The sequence below is a fragment of the Ambystoma mexicanum genome, chromosome 2q (assembly GCF_040938575.1).
Source record: "Ambystoma mexicanum isolate Mex_15411 chromosome 2q, UKY_AmexF1_1, whole genome shotgun sequence".
NCBI classification, from domain to species: domain Eukaryota; kingdom Metazoa; phylum Chordata; class Amphibia; order Caudata; family Ambystomatidae; genus Ambystoma; species Ambystoma mexicanum.
The window spans coordinates 1,112,929,246-1,112,948,182 of NC_090924.1; the positions used below are offsets into that span (position 1 = coordinate 1,112,929,246).

At 42.1% G+C, this 18,937-nt stretch overlaps 1 protein-coding gene across 1 annotated transcript in view; it reads left to right on the forward strand.

The window, feature by feature from the left end:
• The window catches only part of LOC138569976 (probable acyl-CoA dehydrogenase 6), a 908,321-nt gene that overhangs the window by 775,610 nt on the left and 113,774 nt on the right, over positions 1–18,937 (forward strand). Inside the window, exon 6 of the mRNA XM_069648472.1 lies at positions 13,823–13,996. Coding sequence (XP_069504573.1) covers positions 13,823–13,996 — 174 coding nt within the window. The remainder of the gene's footprint in view (positions 1–13,822; positions 13,997–18,937) is intronic.

Here is an 18,937-nt window from a genome sequence, read left to right on the forward strand (position 1 = left end):
GTTATTAACCATGATAAATCCTCTTTCTTGCATGATGTTAGACCACATTAATTCTTCAGGCATATATTTGTTATTATCAAATGGTAGGATGTGTAAATTTAAATCACTGAGAATGATGGAACATGTAATGCTAGCATCGGCAGCTATAATGTCAAGATGAGCAGATAGACAGGTAAAAAAGGAATCGACAGATACGTTTTGTCTACTCCAATATATGTTTACAATGGCTAAATTCAACTCACCTCGAGTCAATTTCACGCTCTGAAAGTAGGGAGATGGAGAGGGATCTTGTGTAATGCTAAAACCGCAATCATGCTTAATGGCTATAAGTAGACCGCCAGAAGGGCGCCCCATTAACTTCTTAGTTGCAGATGTTGAAACAATTGATTGTGAGGCCCAGCATGGGGTCTCTGTAAGCCATGTTTCTTGTAGAATCAGCAGGTCGTATTGGTTCATATTGCCATCTATTGAATTAATAAAATGAGCATGACCTCTAGTGTTCCAGCAAAGAAGGGTGATTGTGCCTATGTTATTTTCTAGTTATGAATGTGTACCGCGGTCTTGTGCGCTTGAGATTCTTGAGTCTTGGGAAAAAGATATAGTTTTAGTTGCATCATTTTGTCGGGACTGATAGGTGGGAATTTGTGATTTCTCAATTTTATGAGCACTCGGTTTGGATTCCTGAGACAAAATAAAACCCATATCAAAGAAGACCTTCCTTGCTTGCCAAAGTAAATCAAACACCAGACCTGAGCGGACATGTATTCTAACTTCCGCTAGGTCATCTAAATTTGTGAATTCCACCAAATCGATGTCAGTGGTAGAGTTCTTTCAGTTGTGGTACATCATAACAAATATTCAAAATTCTTGTCCTGTTGAGAACATAGTTGGGAAATGGTGATGCGCGACACTTTAAATTAAGGGAGTGAAGTCGCAGTTTACCTGGAACGCGCAAATCTTGCAAGTTTGTTATTCCTTTGTGGGCTTGCGGATCACTAGTCCTATTTAGATTTTGTTGGTGGACCTGTTGTTTGTTTGTAATGTTAAATTCTTGTGGTGCAATGCACATTTTGGGCAAATTAGTCACTAAGGGAATTCTATGGTCTCTATCACAGGATTGAAGTTCGTTCATATATTGGTCGATGGATGATTTAATATAGTCTTGTACCTCTTGTGGCGAGGTTGTGAATATAGGATTCGATTCATTTTGGATGTGGGTGACACCATTACAAGCCGCCTCAGAGATTGCTTGCGCCTGTGGCCGGTCTATTGAGGCGGACAGAACAGACTTATTCTCGGCCTTGTTGGAGGTCAAGTCAGTAGATAGTAGCTCACTCAAGTCCTTTGGGGGGCATATAATTAGAGATGATGCCTTCAGTTGGTCCACCGTTTGAGATGGCAGGATAATTTGGGAGTTGGTAGCGAGTGGAGAGTATAAGCATGAATTAAAGCTCTTATTTCATCTCGCAATTGAGACATGATAGATTCAGTTTCTTGCTGCAAGCTAGTATTAGATGTTATAGGTATAGATACGGCAGTGCCAATGAGACCACACTGCTTAGTCATTGCAGTGGAGACATTGGCAACTGGAGTTAGGAACATAGTGAGTGGGATAGGGTTCGTAAAAATGGTCTGTTTCGCAAGGGTCACTAGATCATCAAGTGGCTTGTATGTGGCCGCTGTTGGAATCTTGGCCGCAGGAACGCCAACAGGAAGTGTATTTATAGGGGATTCTAGCCGAGTAGGAATTTTGATATATTTACGTGCAGTGTCTTTGGATATTGGACAGTTTTTTTTTTTTTACTTGATCTCTTCATCCTTTTCCAACCTTTTCTCGAACGACGAGCTCCTATTACTTTATTTGGTAAAGTTGCTGATGGTTGCATGAAAAGATCAAATATGTTTGTTGACTTTTCAGTGGTTACTTTAGGGATCTGTGATGGGTCTAACTCAGACACTATCTGAATTTCTTCAAGATCTAGCTGAAATTGAGTAGAATAACAATTGTTGGGCAAATATGTGCTACAGATCGCGATTGTGCAATTGCAATGAGTGACTGTTGCGTCACGTTGTCAGCCCCTGCTATATTAGATTTACTAGGAGGCGATGTTAATGGTTGTATTTCTTCATTGTTAATACTAGTCGCAGTCCCAAGACATGAGGTTTTGACACAAAATTGTTCAATAAGTTTGGTCTGGTATGAAACTTTGTGATCTAACAGTTCGTATAGTTTTGCAATAGTTAATAAAGCAGTATTCATAGCAGTCAGTGTGTTATTAAGCGCCGGGGCCTCGGGAAATGAATAATGTTTACCTTGGGATTTGTGTATAAAAAAATCTGATGGGCGACCCTCTTCATGAAATCTAGTTCGCCGTGGAGTAGGCGCAATGAAAGATGGAGATTCGTTAATGGTTTGATTGAGTTTGGTCTAGTACTGGGGATGAAACAGAATTCAAATGATTGGAGCGTGAAGGGGGGCCAGGGATAGCAGGTACTACTGTATTGTTATGTGACTGATCCTCCTGCAATTGGATTAAGTCACCTGTATTTGAGCATATGTATAGTACATCAGTGCTAGGACAGGTTGAATTGTGAGATAAATTCATGGATTCCATAGTGTCTTCGCCCACCTCTCCCAATATTCGTAATTGCTCATGCGCTTGCCGTAGATTAATCTGTGCAGCTACAGAGCACTGGATGGGTGCCAAGGGTAATATTGAAGTTACTTGTACCTGAGGTAAATCAATGTTTTGTGCACTGTTTATCAGCTGAGTTTTATGAACAGGAGAGCAATATTTCTGTTTATTTGAATTGAGATGAAAGGTATCATGTATGTCTCCCGCTAAACATGCAGACTCTAATGTGGTATCTGTAACTTCTGCATGACTGCTTGTAGGCGGAACGCATTCAGCAGAATGGTAGATGGTTGAGATGGTGCTAGGTAGATCGATAGGGATGGAACAGGTAAGTGGAATATATGTTTGCTGTGCAGATTGGGGTATTGCTGAGAGCACGGTCTTTGTGACACTGGTGGCTTGTGAAGACGCAATGCCAATTTCTGTTGTAATTACCATAGGTACAACAAGGGGAGACAGCGTTCTATCCGTTGATCTTTCACAGATTGTTTGAGAGCGGACAGTAGCAGCACGCATTACTTGACTTTGAAAATTGGGAGAGGTAGGGGTAACTAATGGCAAAATTGACTGCTTTAAAGAAGGGCGAGAGACAGCAGTAAGAGGGCCCGGAACCAAGTTCGGCATGCCTGTTTTCAAAGTATTTTTCACCATAACCATGGTGTTCTGCTATGCAAGAGTAAAAACTTAAAGATAAACAATTACGGTGTATATCAGAATAAATGATAATAAAATCCTATGTTAAATAACAATTCTCCTAACTTGCAAATATATCAACTTTGATTGTATCGCCTTGGGAACCCCCGATGGCTTGAGGAGCAGCCTTAGTCCGTCTCTCCTCCCCACAGTTCAATTAATAACTAGTGAGCTGTACGATTTACCTTCTTTTGAGCCACCCGAGCCAAACAGCAGCAAAACAGTTTTTTACATTTAAAATGCAGTGCCCTTTACTCCGCAGTCGGGCTTAACGCCGCAAGGGTGGCTGGGGCTGGTTTTGTAGGCAAGATGATGTCACGTGACGGCTCACGTGACCAACGGTGGGCCCCTCCTCCTCCAGGAAGTAGCAACGAGCTGGCACGAGTTTCTAAACACTCGCAGTGCCAGTAGCAGGTTAGTCCAGGAAACAAACGTTTTTGGCAATGTTCGTTTTTTTACAAATGCAGCAAACATCAAAATATACAGCCTTTTAATCTCCTGAGGCTACTTAGCAGGAAAATAATTAAATGGGCCCATTTGTAGAAAGATACTAATGGGTCGTGAAATTCCCAAATTTCATGCCATGTTGTATTACCTTGAGTGCGTGAGATGACTTGCGCCGTGTTCCCATGCACAGATCACCCTCATGCACTGAAGCATGACGCCACAAACTAATGACAGTTGAACTGTCATATTCTTGCTGACTCTGGCTGTGTATGGGGTCTTTCTTTACCACGGCTTACGTTATATAATAAAACAATATATGCGATTACTATGCATCATGTCTTACTTCAATTATTACAATTGGGACGAGGTGGGGAACGAGGATGAAGACCCCACTGGCATTGCTGCTACCCAGATCTGATGGCCATCCCGGATCATCTGCTTCGTGCAGCTCGTGGTCACCGAGTCGCATTCCAGGACATCCATAAGTGGCACGCTGACTAGCAGCTGAGGTGACCTGGTTGTGAAACTGTGCAGTTGGTGTTGCGTGCTGTGGCTCTCCATAAATTGGAGCAGCTGTGAGGGACAGTAAGGCGGTACAATGGCATTGGTCACTGGAGGATTAAAGGAGGCAGCCCAAGGTTGATGGGCTGTTAACAGCTTCAAGCGGGGGAAGCTAGGAGGAGGACTGGTGAAGGAGGCATACGGCTTTAGCACCAGAAGGCGAGGTCCTGAATCTAACCCCTCTGCATCGTCCCTCACACCAGTGCTGGTGGAGCTTCATTGCTCTATGATCACCTTTCCTGGTAGCAGTTAAAGGTGTACACTGCACATTCAGAAGATGTTATTTCTGTCTCACAGCACCCTGGTGGTGATTAAAAGAACACATTGTTTTTACCTTGGTATTGTGGATTCCTGGAAACTCCTTAAAACATTCAGGAAGGTCCGTGAGGTTTGTGCTAAACACATGGTGAACAATAATAGATGATCCTCTCCATTGTGATTCTCCCTGTGATCAGCAGAACATTATATCCAAGGGTCAATCTGGGAGGAACTCGCCTGTGTGGCTAGCAAGGGTTTTAACCTTGAGAGTTCAGTTTGTAGTGAGAGACTATCCCAGCACCACTAATTTGTAGCTGATTTAAGAGTACTATTAGCATTGTATGAATGTACGGGTAATGAAGGTGAGTAAATAAGAGATCAACTCATGATGCGCAAGTCTAACCCTCAAATTCAAGAAAGGTTGTTGCAGGCAAATAATCCTTCTCTACTGGATGCTTTAGCAATAGCCAAGGGGATGGAATTAACTAGCATGTGCTTAAAGGAGGTGAATTCCAAGAATAACAGGGAGGGTGTACATGCTACTGTAGAAGATGAGGAAGAAAATGTGTGTGCTAGTGATGAATCTAAAGTATGCTTAGTGAAAAAAACACACCAAAATTGGCATAGGCCATAATGGAGGGAGTGGACCAATTGTGGCTGGTGGGAAAAATGCATATGTACATGATAACCGTAAGGGACAATGCACTAGGTGCGGGTTGGAGAAACAAGCCATGAATCCCAAGGAATGCCCGGCAATGATAGTGAAATGTCGTCTTTGTGGTAAAATGGGGCATTTCCCTAGGTTATGTAAATTTAACAAATCCATGGAGACAGAAGATGTACAATGTGTGGGTGAAGCGAGAAGTGAGTGGGCAAACAAAATTCATTGGTTGTGAGAGAGAAAGTCAGGGAGGAACTTTGTGGTCTCTGCGAGCAAGGCATAATAGAAACCATTGAGAGCAGAAATGGTTGTCACCATTTGTGTTTACCCAACGTACGATGGGCACACTACACTATGTGTGGACTTAAGGGACCTCAATAAATCTATTTGGCTAAATAGACACCTGTTACCTAAGATCAATGAGATGATAATCACCATGGAGGATGCACAATGGTACACTACACTGGCTCTTTCATCAGCATATTACCAGATTGACCTACACACTTCATCTGGTCCTTAACGGCTTTCATAACCCCGATGGGTACTTACCAATTCAAAAGGATACCCTTCTATTTAGCGTCAGCATCTGCTGTATTCCAAAAGCAAATGTAGGATATGTTGGAGGACAAACCGGGGGTAAATGCATTCAGCATGACGTATTAATTGGGGCAAAGAATGAAAGTGAACATGATGCCAGAGTTTATGAAGTATAAAGGAGACTGGAAAAGGCTGGGTTGACAGTAGTTATGCAAGTGACAATTCAAAGTAAATCAAGTATCGTATTTGGGGCATAGACTCACCAAAGAGGGCATGATGCCACGCACGGAAATGGTGGGTGTCATTGTAAAAGTGAAAAGCACCTACCAACAAACACAAGTTAAATCCTTCTTAGGGCTCATTGGGTTTTATTCCAAATTTGTTGGGAATCTAGCAGTAAAAAGCCAACTGCTCAGAGCCTTACTTAAGGAGAGGAAGGCATTTGGGCGGGGTAGGGAGGAAGAAACAGCTTTCATAGCTCTTAAGGAAGAAATTGCTAATGCACCCACTTTTTACAGATTTGCCCCTTTGGTGGAAACTATTGTGTCGGTGTATGCATGTGCTTTGGGGTTGGGGGGTCTTGACTCAAGGCAGGAGAGGCAGAGAAGTGCCGGTGGCTTTTGCATCGAGAACTCTACCGACACTGAATCGAGATACTCTACCACTGACCGTGAAAGCCTTGCATGTTATTGGGCTTCTGTATATTTTAAGAGTTATATCTGAGGCATACCTTACAAAATCAGGAATGACCACAAGCCTTTAGCACATCTGTTCTCTACAAAAGGATCAGGTCTAGTGACTCCTAGAATTGTTAGGTGATTAGTGGCATTACAGAGTTATAATTTCACTGTGGAGTATATTCCAGGGAAATGGAGTCTGGTGGCGGATTGTTTATCTAGAACGCCCAAGGTGGGGGAGAAGCCTCAAGATGTTGTAGGAGATGTGTGGATTGCACAAATCAAGAGTTCAGTTTGTGATGTTTTTTGAGCACTGGTTTGCGATAGTGGAAGTTGATGGTGGTTTTGAAGTCAAGTTTGTAGATAACATATCAATAGGAGTTGTAATTGAATTTCTGGAAAAGTTGTTTGCGAGGGAAGGGTATCCTAAAGTGATAGTATCTGACAATGGTGATCCTTTAGTATTACATGAAACGAAGCAATACTTAGAACTTCATGGTATTGAAAATCATCATACAGCTTTGTACAATCCAGGAACAAATGGATTAGTGGAACGCACTAATCGCATTATCAAAGAATGTTTACAACTGTCTTTGGCTAGTTAGCTGAAATGGAAAAAAGGCATACATGACATGTTGATGGCACACCGTGGCACACCACATGTATTAACGGGCATATCACCATTTTGCATAATGAGAGGTAGAGATGGGTTCTGATATTTTTCCCGATTGGTTAATGAATGAGCACGAAAGTGTCATGGGAAGAGAGGCAAGTAAGGAGCAAGGACTAAAAGCCAGTGGCACAGTAAGGATAAAAAAGCCTTATAGAGTACCCAAGGATTTTCTCAATACTTGAGATATCAAATACTTCAAAGCTACAATGTCACCAAATAAACAGTATGAAACGTGCAATGAAAACAGATGGCTCTCCAACCAAAAAATTATAGCCTCTGGCCATGTTTGAGCCACACATTAATTACATGGAGGGGACCGTATTCATGTGCGTTTTTGTTTCAATGATCACCGCTCCATGTAATTTTCCTCTTATCCGCCATGTGGTAGAAAAATGAAACTAAATTATAGCCGAAACTAAAATGTGTATTGGCATTACAATGAAAATGTCTGCCCTTGCTTTCTATTATGCATTGCATGTCATTTGTAAACTCTTGTTGAAAGTGTGACATGTAATACCCGTGGGTTTGCATGTTGCCCCACATTGCCCCCTTTCCCTCACCTAACCTTATTTTGTAACTTAACCTTTCCCTCATCCTGGTCCCCAAACTTCTACATCGTTAGGATTTGTAAGGACCTCTTCATTAACGGCACATATACTAGTAAACAGAATAGCATATGATTTGAAGATCTGCCCCTGACAGTTCAGTTGAAATGCATGTACAGTCTTTTAGTTTTTATATAGCGTAGATATTGCTCATGCAAAGTGCAAAATAACATATTTACAAAACAAGAGCCAAAAGTAATAGGTTTATTCCCAACAATTTATTCCTTGGCGTTCTTCAAAAATAGCATTAAAGATCTGTAGGGACCTTAAATCAAATAGTTCATTCCTATGGCTAGCAGTAGTAGCTGGGAACATGAGAGCTTAAGTTTGTCTGGGTAAATGAATATAAACAGTAAAAGAGTTTTGGGATGCAGAGAGTGGTAACTAGATAAACAATTACAGGTTTGGACAACTTCGGGTTGTTGTGTAGACAGGTTGACCGCGCATGCTGTAGGACCCACTAGAGCAAAGCAGTTTGCATATTTACTAGTAAGCCTAGGCAAATATCCCCACATTTTTTTGAATCCACAAGGGCCAAATGAAGAGTTGTGACATCTGCATTTCTCTTACAAGCTTGGATGAGATCATGAGATCATGGAGCCCATATACGTAATTGGATGCGAGTGTAACAGTGATGTTAGATTTGGATATTCCTGTGTGGATTTGGCCACATTCTTAGGCAGGTGATCAGTCTGAAAGAGTCTATAAAAACCTAGCAACCTCCCGCTTTAATCTGGTTTCCCAGCTTGGGGTTTTCAAGCCATCAACTGTTTTATGAAATACAGTTTGGAGACTTTTGGTCTGTCTCTTCAATTTGACTGTAGACCGCGGTTTGTGACCCCAGTCCAAACAAGTTTACCCCATTATTACTGTGTCCTCTGTTGGAGCTGTTGAACTCCCTTCTGGGCCCTTGAACAATTATTATTGTAGTATTTATTGAGCACAGACCTAGTTTCGGGAAACAATTACGCACTTTACAGAGGTATACAACAATACAGATACACAACAGAGCGCTTTACAGAATTGTACAGCAGTACACATGCATAATGGAGTTATTTGCAGAGGTAACAGAACAGATATACAGCGGGAGGTAGGATACAGAGCTGTACAGGGTGGCGGGAGGATGGCATTTAGTGAGACAGGCAGCACAGGTTGACGTGATGGCCTAAGTGTTGAGGACGAGAGAGTCCTTGAAGAGGCTGGTCTTGAGTTCTTTTCTGAATTCTGGGGCGAGTCTGATGCTGACAGAGAGGAAGTCCCATAGTCTTGAGGCGTAGGCATAGAAGACTTGTTTTCTGGTCTTTTCCTTTTTGCATCAGCGGATTTCAAGTGGTGCACTCTCCGCCGGAGATGCTGAGTTTCTCCACGAAGTAGCTTGGTGACATGAGGGCGACTGCCTTATAGATGATGCAGCAAGCCTTGAAGCTGATTTGTGTGTGCAGTGGGAGCCAGTGAAGATCGATGAGGGGCGGGATGATGTGGTCTTATCTGCATAGACCATTGATGAATCAGCAGTCGCGTATAAAACACTTCTCAGGGCACGAGGTAGTTCAACGGGGAGGCCTTTCAGGAGGGAATTTTGCCTTTAGAGGTGGGATAGGATCAGTGTTTTAACAGTGGATCTGAAGCTGTCCAGAGGGAGGAAGGGCCCTCTCTGCAGAGTCTTCCACAGGACTATCAACAATGACTAGATTTTGGAAAGCCATACAAATCAACACTCTTCTTGAAAGACTAGAAGGTAACAGATCTAGCCTCTACACAGATGCACAAACCACAAAGCTGGATACAGAGCAACATTCAGAACTGAATTACTTACCCCTTAGTATCATTCCAAAGTTCCAAAGAAACCTTTTAATAGCTCATACAAGGCAAAACTGGCTAAATGGTTCACACCCAAACCTAAAAAAACGAAAATGTAAAATGGAGCCAATTTGGAGGAAGAACAGTATGGAAATTGGTCTATCATTGACAGTTAGATTACTTAAGGGCAGAAGCCATGAAAGCCAAGAAAGTCTACTACTCTGAATGCATTGATTTGTTACAACACAACCAAAATGAAATGTTAAATATCATCTAGGAATCTGAAAACCTGACAACCTGCAACACAACTCCCACTCCAATGCAACATCCCTGCAATCAGATTGCTATGCAATTCAACCAAAATATCTTTGTCTTTGAGTTCAAAGAACACTTGCCCGCATGGATGCATCACTGACACCACCTTGCTGATGCACCCAGGGAGCGCCTCTCTAACATCACTCATTTTCTGTACTGAAGACCTACTTGCTACCGTCAGCTGCTGCAGTCCTATCGGATCTCCAGAAGATCTGTGCCCCTCTAATTTGTGCAAATCTATTTTTTAAACATTCTGTACTAACACTCATATTTCTGTCCTCCTTCAATAACTCCTTCACAACTATTGAATCCTGCACACATCAAAGCTCTGCTCAAAAGACTGATAGCTGATCCAACCAACCCATTGAGAAACTAATGGAAGAAACAATATATTGCCACCTCTGAGACTTTACTAAAGGGAAAAACCTCCTGGATGAGGCACAGCATATTTTAGACATGCCGGATATGCTGGCAGAACTCAATGAGGCAATCTATTTTTTGTGAATGTCTGCAAACAATGAATCGATCTAGCTATGTGCTAGGTATACAGGCAGGCACATTAATATCAATATATCACACATGAGAAAGATCAAGCTGGCTAAGAATTTGGTAAGAAAAGACAGGAACAGCATGCATCTGGAATGTCTACTTTAATTATAAGGGCTAGATCTACCTGTATCTCGGGGAAACTTGAAACACAAGTAGATGTGACAATTAATCACAACAGAATGGTTGGAATATGGAAGTACCGGATAGATTTGATATTGATACCAAAGGTTCAGTGGATAGTGGTCTAACATGCATGTCTAAATGTAATCCTGTTATTGAACTGCTATTGAATTGTGGTAATTTGGAAGTCTTTGAGGATTTAGACATTGACATTAAGACTAGCGAAGATAGATAATGATATCAAATGGTGTTATGTCACTAGGAAGCATTGGGAAGCCATGCATACATTGCAAAGTGATAATTATAGTGATCAAGCCCTCTGATAAAGGAGTTAATATTGTTATCATGGACAAAAATAGCTATATTGGAGAGGCCAGCGACAATTAAGAGATAGGAAATGTTAAAAGAAGCTTAAAAAGCATTTCACTATCCTGAATATAAGATAAAATATGATTGCATGTCGTTAAACTAGTTTGAGCACCCCTGAAACCCATTATCTACTTTCTCCCTTATCAAAGCCCCTGCAGAGACCTTTATTAGCCTCTAATGATTCTTTCTTCGACAGGACATCTGTGTTTATTGGCACATTTTTTTTCTGTTTGTTCAGAACTTGCCACCATATGTTAAGAATGCCAAGGTATCATGAGTATTTCCTAGATACGGTGAAGAGCCAAGAATGAGAGTCTGACACAAGCAGTTCATAGTTTTGGTTAAAGACTTTGCTCAAAATAAAAAGGGGTTCGAAAAGGCCTCTCTGTTCCTGCTCTAGAGGTATTTCCCTATCTAAAACCGAACTGAGAATCTTTCAGTGGCCAGTGTCCAAAGGAAAAAGTCCTGTGTGACCAAAGTACTATCCAGCTGATGTAGCTGCCACCAGCCCATACGCTGCTCTGTGGGAGACCACATAGGTGCCCAAAAACACACCTAAGAGGTACAAGGGTGTACCCCAACCCATGAGTGCCATAAGGGTATCCCATGGGTATTGTTCATCAACCATGAGTGCCATAAGGGGTATCCCATGGGTATTGTTCACCAAAAGATAAAATGAAGAGCTGCACTGCCAGATGTCCAGGCTGGGCCTCAGTGGCAGAAAACAGAAGGTTCTGCTGTCACCACAGCAGCAACTCCAGCTTCTGCTTTTCCCTTCTGCTTCTTTTTGAGCCGCACCTGAGCGGCCTTTACATGTTTGAAGGTCCCACTCAGGTGTGTGTCATTACAACAACAAGACCGCTCACCACAGTTTAGTAACTCAGGACCCCGCTTCTTCGTCCCAGTTCTAAGAGCATTATCGGACTTCAAGTCCATAATGTTTTTATTTTTTTCCTCATTTAATCCAATCTGTTTGGGTGATTTATAGGATTTACACTTAAGGGAGGATTTTAAAAGAAGTGATGGTTTTCCCTTAGATCAAAGATCTAAAGAGGGTAGAATCATAACTTCTGGAAGTGGTAATATTAACTTCCTGACTTCTTTGTAAACCATTTTCATGTTTATAAAAAGGGTCCTCATACTTGGCACCTGGATAATTCTGGGAGAGGGAATCTTACGGTGAAAGTATGCCATTAAATACTTAGGCATTAGGGAAATCTCATCCTCAGAAGAGAATGAATACTACATCTCTCCTAATGGAGTCACCGCTTTCCCCTGATGGCCTTCTCCTCCCATGTGAGCCTCCCACTTAATAACATCCCCAGTATTGGCACCAGATAGCGGGTGTCGTCCACTGGCCACATGGAAGGAGACTTTAGGCTTGGATTTCGGGATGGCTCCACATGATTCATCACAATAATTATTGGAATCTGTAATTGATAACCATGTCTTTATTTCCTTCAGTAAATCCTCTTTATTGAGGACACTGTTTGCACCAAAACCTTTTGAAAACAAGAAAAGATATGAAGTCGGTGGGTGGCTTACAGATTAAACATGTTGAATTTGCGAGATGTGAAAACGTAAAGCATGCCATCATGGAAGAAAAATTGCAGAATACACACACCCAAGTACAATGTCACATATGGTTTTAAACTAAGAGTTCCACTCAAGATTTCACTGGTTTTATTTTAATTACAGAACCAGATATGAAGACAGTTCTTCTGACTATGGCTGAAATTGTGCAATGCTGTGATAGGCAAGCTGTTTGCTCAAAGCCACTAGCTGGAAAAGGAGTTTGGAAAGTGGTCTTAGGACTGTTCCTCTCTCTCTCGCCCTGCTGTGAGATTCCTGACCTGCCTTTGTATTGAAGATGGGTACTCGGTTTGTTGCTCCCAGTTGTTTTTGACTAAATCTTGTATGATCCTTCACACCACTGATTGTGCTGGCTAGGGCTAATCAGGATCACAAATGGAACAAATGATATAATTCTCTATATGAGTCGTCTTTGTTAGTAGAGTGAGTATGACTATGCCCAAGGAGGAATGGAATAAAGTGGGCCTTTGAGAGAGCGAAAATGAGTGAGAATATAAGAGAGAGAGTGAGAAAATCGTGTATGCCTATGGCAGTCTTTCTGTTTACAGGGACTTTTAAGATCGGAACTGGTTGGGGTGTTGCCAGACACATAATGTCTTAACTTTGTGGGGAAGTGGTTAGCGGCCAAAACTGGACGTTCCCAGTGGAAATTTGCTGTGTTTGCCTTTAGTTGATTGGAACCTCGGCTGAATGACTTGGGAAAACTATGCAAGTTGGGACATTGTGTCTCAAGTGTTGTAGCGCTGTGATACGGTGGAGCCGATTAGATACTTCCAGATGGCACCAGTAGCACCAGCAAGTTATTTAAAAGATAACTTTTCTTTGTTGTTCTGAACATTCTATTTTCTGGGGTTTGTCCATGTTTTCACATCAGTGTTTGCTTGAATGGACAAATATTACACACTAAAATGCCTTTAAAAAAATTGACATTTTTCACTGAGACGGTTGAGATTTAAGGTGGCTCCAGCAGCAATAGTAGTAGCGAAGGTGGACCATCATGTTACCTTATTGATCTGATATTTAGGGTCACCTGGAATGGGAACATTCTGCTTTGGGAATTTCAAAAGATCCTAGCATTAGGATAGTAAAACATTCTGTCAACATTTAAACACTAATTTTATAAAACATTTTTACAATTTTGGAAAATTTATTAACAAAAGGTAACCAGTGGGGACCATTTATAATACACATTTCATTGTGAAAAAGATGTATTTATCATGTTAATATTTAATATACAAATGTAATTGTTTTTTTTTGCAAACATGAATATATTGAATTGCATTTTTTTTTATCAGAATGCAGTGTAATCTGTTTTGCTTCTATTGAAGGTATTCACATTGCCAAGAAAATAGACAAGATGGGTATGCGATGCTCAGATACAGCTCAGATCTTCTTTGATAATGTCAGAGTCCCCTGCAAGAACCTTATCGGGGAGGAAGGAATGGGTTTCATGTACCAGATGTTGCAATTTCAAGAGGAGCGTATGTGGACCGTTGCCAACAGTAAGTCATGTGACGTGTTACTTGATGTCGATACATTTCTAGGAGTGGATTTGCGCCTCCTCTCCTGTTCAAAAAGAGTCAAGCGCTAGAATTAATGAAAATGGACTGGTAATGATACAAAAAACATGAGTGTAAATGTCTCACATTACTAGTAGTGGCATATGTTGGTGGTGATATGAGGCACGTAAGTATGAACATATTAGGGCATTAATCCAAAATGGTAGATCTTGTATGCAATGTGTACCTTTTGGTATGAGCTTGATTCTCCCTGGGAGATCCGTACTGATTTTGTTGAACCTCTTATAGTGAGTTTTACCCATATGTGGACTTTAGTTTGATGATCTCAGATAGGGATGTAACAGTATAACGGTATACCGTTAAAGATACCGTGAACAACTTAATTGAACAATAATAACCGTCATGTTGTTTATACCGGTATACCGTTTATACCGTTAAGTGTGCTTTTCAATCGGATTTGGAAAGGCTGTAGTAAGCAAGTGCTGCAGTCTTGGTCTTGCACTGTTGGATATGCTGTCTGCCTAGGAGGCCTTGTTTGTCAGACAAGAGCATAGGGAAAGTGAGGTCACATTAGTAAACAAAGCTCTGCTGCGGTGACCACTCTTTCTCTGTGATCAGAGTCGGGTCAGAGATAAGCTGACTTTGCGCAAATTGTGTTGAAAGCTGTCTAGTGCGCGAACTTTTGTGTTCCCCATGCAAAGCCGGTAACGATGAGCTGACTGACTGGCTCTATAAGCATACCAGAGACTCCAGTTCATATACCCCGCCAGATCTGGATTTCATGGGCAAACTAGTTATTTTGTTTCAGGCATTCTTTATTTGAAAGGCAGCATACAGATTTTAAACGTTTTCAAAGTCCTGCTGCTCCGTGCTACAGGTCAGATCTTCTATGGTGATTGTCCCGATTTTCAATTTGCAATTAGCAAGACCACAGGGCCATCACGGGGGTGAGCTGCGGGCCTGAACTGAAAGTGAGCATTTTATTTTTCCTTTTGTTGGTATGTAAAAAAATGTAATAAAACGTTCAGTGACTTGCAAAACAGTGGAGCCAGGAGCACTTTGCTTGGCAACTACTCAGCCAGCAGGAGCAGAAATGTATCAATTCAGCCTGGCCCGGCATCATGTGCCATTAGTTCAGTAATTTAAGGTCCTACTGCACTGAGCAAACACACATTGGAACAGCTCTTGCCCTGGCTGTGCAAATTGTGAAAATAACGACGGCCAGTGAAGTCCTGCATATCGAATTACTCTCCCCAAGGTTTAGATTCAAGGAACTTAAGTTTCTCATGGTCATGGATTGGATAGCCATCCAGTTCTGTTTTACCTTAGAATTCTGGGATTTGTAGTTTTCCCACCAATTTGAAAGATGGGGAACCACACATCCCAGAATTCAAAGGGGGGAATGAACTAGATGCCCTTCTGATTCATGTCCACAAACAACTTTAGCTCTGTAGACCAGGCATGGACTGGCCTTTAGGGCAACAGGCGCATAGCCGAACCAAAAATGTGAAATGCTTGTGTGGGCCAGTTTTTTGGGTCAAAGTGGGGCACTTTTTTGGCCAAAGTGGGCCAGTTTGATGAGTGACTTCACTATGCGGCTAATAGGTTTGACCGCTGTTGCTGAATTAAATATTCTTTTAAATGTTCAATTTGCATCACATTTTATCAATAATCTTCCTTTTGGGTACTATTCAAACAGTGTTCCAAAAGGAATGAATTCTCATTTGCAACTGTGGGCCACTTTCATGTTGGTGCCCGAGACAGTTTTATGCCCCAGTCCAACCCTGCTGTAGACTGTGTGAACACTGGGCCTATCAGTGCTTTCTGCTAGTAAATAAACTGCCCCCGACTGTCCTCTGTGTAGATTTGCACATTGGCACTAGAGTTGTTGCTTGGCTTGATCCTTCACCTACCTGCCTTGTGCAGATGGCACTGGACTCAAGCAGGCAGGACAGATTCTACATTCAATTTGAAGTATCCAGAGCAACGGGGGTGAAATATTTCTTGGGTGTATTCTCAATTTGTGACACCACCCATGAAAGCATTCCTCCCTCTGAACTCGCATCACAAGGCTCCTAATGCACTCAGACCTAGGGGAAACGGTAATGAGGGGGCTGTGGTGAGGTGGAGGTCTAGGCCATATTTGTGCCGATATGTATTTTAACTTTTTTTTTTTTGCCCCCATCTTTAAGAAGGTAAATGAACATGTATTGCAAGAATCAAGAAAGAAATCAACAGCGCCCACTGAACGCTGTCCTTTTAGGATTATCTGGACAGTGGTGACTCCGACATCAGTCCTTCATAATACACCAGGCAGATGGGAAATAAGCTATAGTGATTAGATCACTATACAACCTTTCAGTGTGTCTGTGTTGGCTATGACATTTTGACAAAAGAAAGACAATGACATGGGCTTTCAGACCGCACATGAGTGACCTTTCTCCCTTTTCATGGGATAAAGCGTTGTCAAAACAATCTTTTTGTCGCAGCAAGGGGTCATGATGCCCATACCATGTGGTTCCAAAATAAATGCAAGTCAAGGCCAATGTTCAAAGTGATGACCTGTGACTGAGCAGCAAGCTCAATGCTCAAAATTTGCATTATAACACTTCCACTAGTCACTCTTTCATTCAAGGCAATCAACGAGTGAGCGCCATGACAGACCAATTCTGCAGCCGCCTTAGATACCTGGAGGATCAGCTAAATATGTGCAGAGACAAGTTTCAAAATGCTGACTTGCTACAGCTGTAAAATCCTGCTTGCGTATTCGTAAGTTAACTAAAAAGCGTGCAAGTAGTTTCAGTTGGAGCAGTTTTTAATGCCATTCTGTAAACCACACGAGCCTGACAAAAAATCAGTATGTTAACAGTAGGACGAATAAATACAGTGCCAAGAAGGAAAAGGATTTATTTTGGGTTGGCGGCTTTGAGGTTTATATATTTATAATGGATAATATTTTCTAAACATATGACAATGGGGATTTCCCTGGTTCTATCATTGAATTTACATATAATAAGTCACACGGTGAAATTCACTCATCTCTGCCAAACCAAAGGGTAACATGTCCGTGATTACGGAACACCTTTTGGACCACAAGTAAACTAAAGGCTGTAACGTAAAGCGAGAGAGAGAGAGAGAGAGTGTGTGTGTGTGTGTGTGTGTGTGTGTGTGTGTGTGTGTGTGTGTGCACAAGTGCATACTACCATCAGCCTCCATTGATCTGTGGCATGCAGATTATCAAGATGGCAACATGTTAATCTTTACCAGTAGCCAGTGGGGGAGCTAAAAGCCTAAATTACCACTTAAGAAAAGCTATTAAGTTTGCTTTGCCAGTCGCAGCAGGGCTCCTCCCACCCCCTTCTCCTCTACACACGTGTCTGGACCTGGGTGTCTGGTTTTGTTTGTGATGATAAATCGGACAATTTATGACCTTTTAAGAAAATATTTGTTAAAATTCGTTAACTCCACCTGTTATACCGCAATAACCATGATAGACCATAATTTGGCAAGAAGGTTATCGTACCGCCATAAAATTAATACTGTGACACCCCTAATCTCAGATTTAATAGACTTGCCAGAACCTTGTTATTCTGGTTTGGTGCAACCCAAAACCTAATGCTGTGGTATAAAGGGGATAACGTACACCCCAACAGATGGTTCCCAGTGAATTGGCTTCCTGCCTTCATCCAAAGAGGTTTTCTCTTCTCAAATATTGTATAGGTGTCCAGGTAGATAATTGATTAGAATTGTGTGAAAGGGCACGGCCTCTGAACACCTGAGACTGGCGAGAACAGAAATTGGCTGCTGGCTTAACCAGCACCTGCTTACACCTTGCGGGCTATCTGCTAGGTTAATAACTTCAACAGTGAGATCAGCCAGCGGAAATGATCAGAACTCTAGGCAAAACGACGAGGTGAGGGGTAGCTAAGGAGCAAAGTGCTTGTCCTGAAGTGCTTGAAGGCTGCCCTTTTGATTTTTGACATTTTGGAAATTCTTAAACACTACAACAGGCCGGGTGCACCTAAAATTGAAGTGACATCACCAATTAATTACATGGCCATGTAAAACTACATTTGTATGTAAAGACAGTTGGTTTGGGGTTTGGACAGTAGTCCTATGCATTAGGCTAGAGGTTGGAAGTGGGGTGACCATGGAGTTCCACGGTCCACCACCTACTAAATGGTGCATGCCCCGGAAGTACAGGGTAAATCACTAAGGTTATGGATGTAGAATGCATCTGATACTAGCCCTTGCAACCCCACAGTAACATCAGCTGCCCGTGAAATGAATCCAAAATGTCTGCCAAAAGCATTATAACATCTGCTAGCAGAGCTACGGGGTGGACCACTAACCAATTACTAGCACCTGACAAATCTGTAATTCAGATACATGTTATTCCCAAGCATTCTGATATGACAATCACACATGAGTGCCCTTGAACAGTTAAACACCCCTAGACACATCGCAAGCAAGCATAGAAGGTGTTCGGGCAGGCAGATAGAAGGTACGGAAGCCAGGAGTCCAGAGAGTTGCGTGTCGAAGAGTTTGTCCAGAAAAGGAGTGATGGAGATAGGACGATAGTTAGCCGGTGGGCAGGGGGTCCGCTGAATGCTTCTTTAGAAGGAGGTGCACAAGGGAGTGCTTAAGGGGGAGGGGAAAGTTCCAGTGGCAAAGGAGGGATTGCAGAAATCGGCCAAGGCTGGAGCAAGGGTGTAGATGTGGTCCTTGATGGTTCTGGATGAGCAGGGGAGAACCTGCTTTGACAAGACTTTCATAGATCGGACTTGTCTAGAAACATCATCAGGGGTGAAGAGGGGAAAAGGTGAGAAAGGAGGAGGTGATACGGCCTCAGACGGGCCAGGAGTGGTGGAGGAGGAGGAGGAGGAAGTAGTAGTAGAGGAAGAGAGGGTGGACAGGATGTCC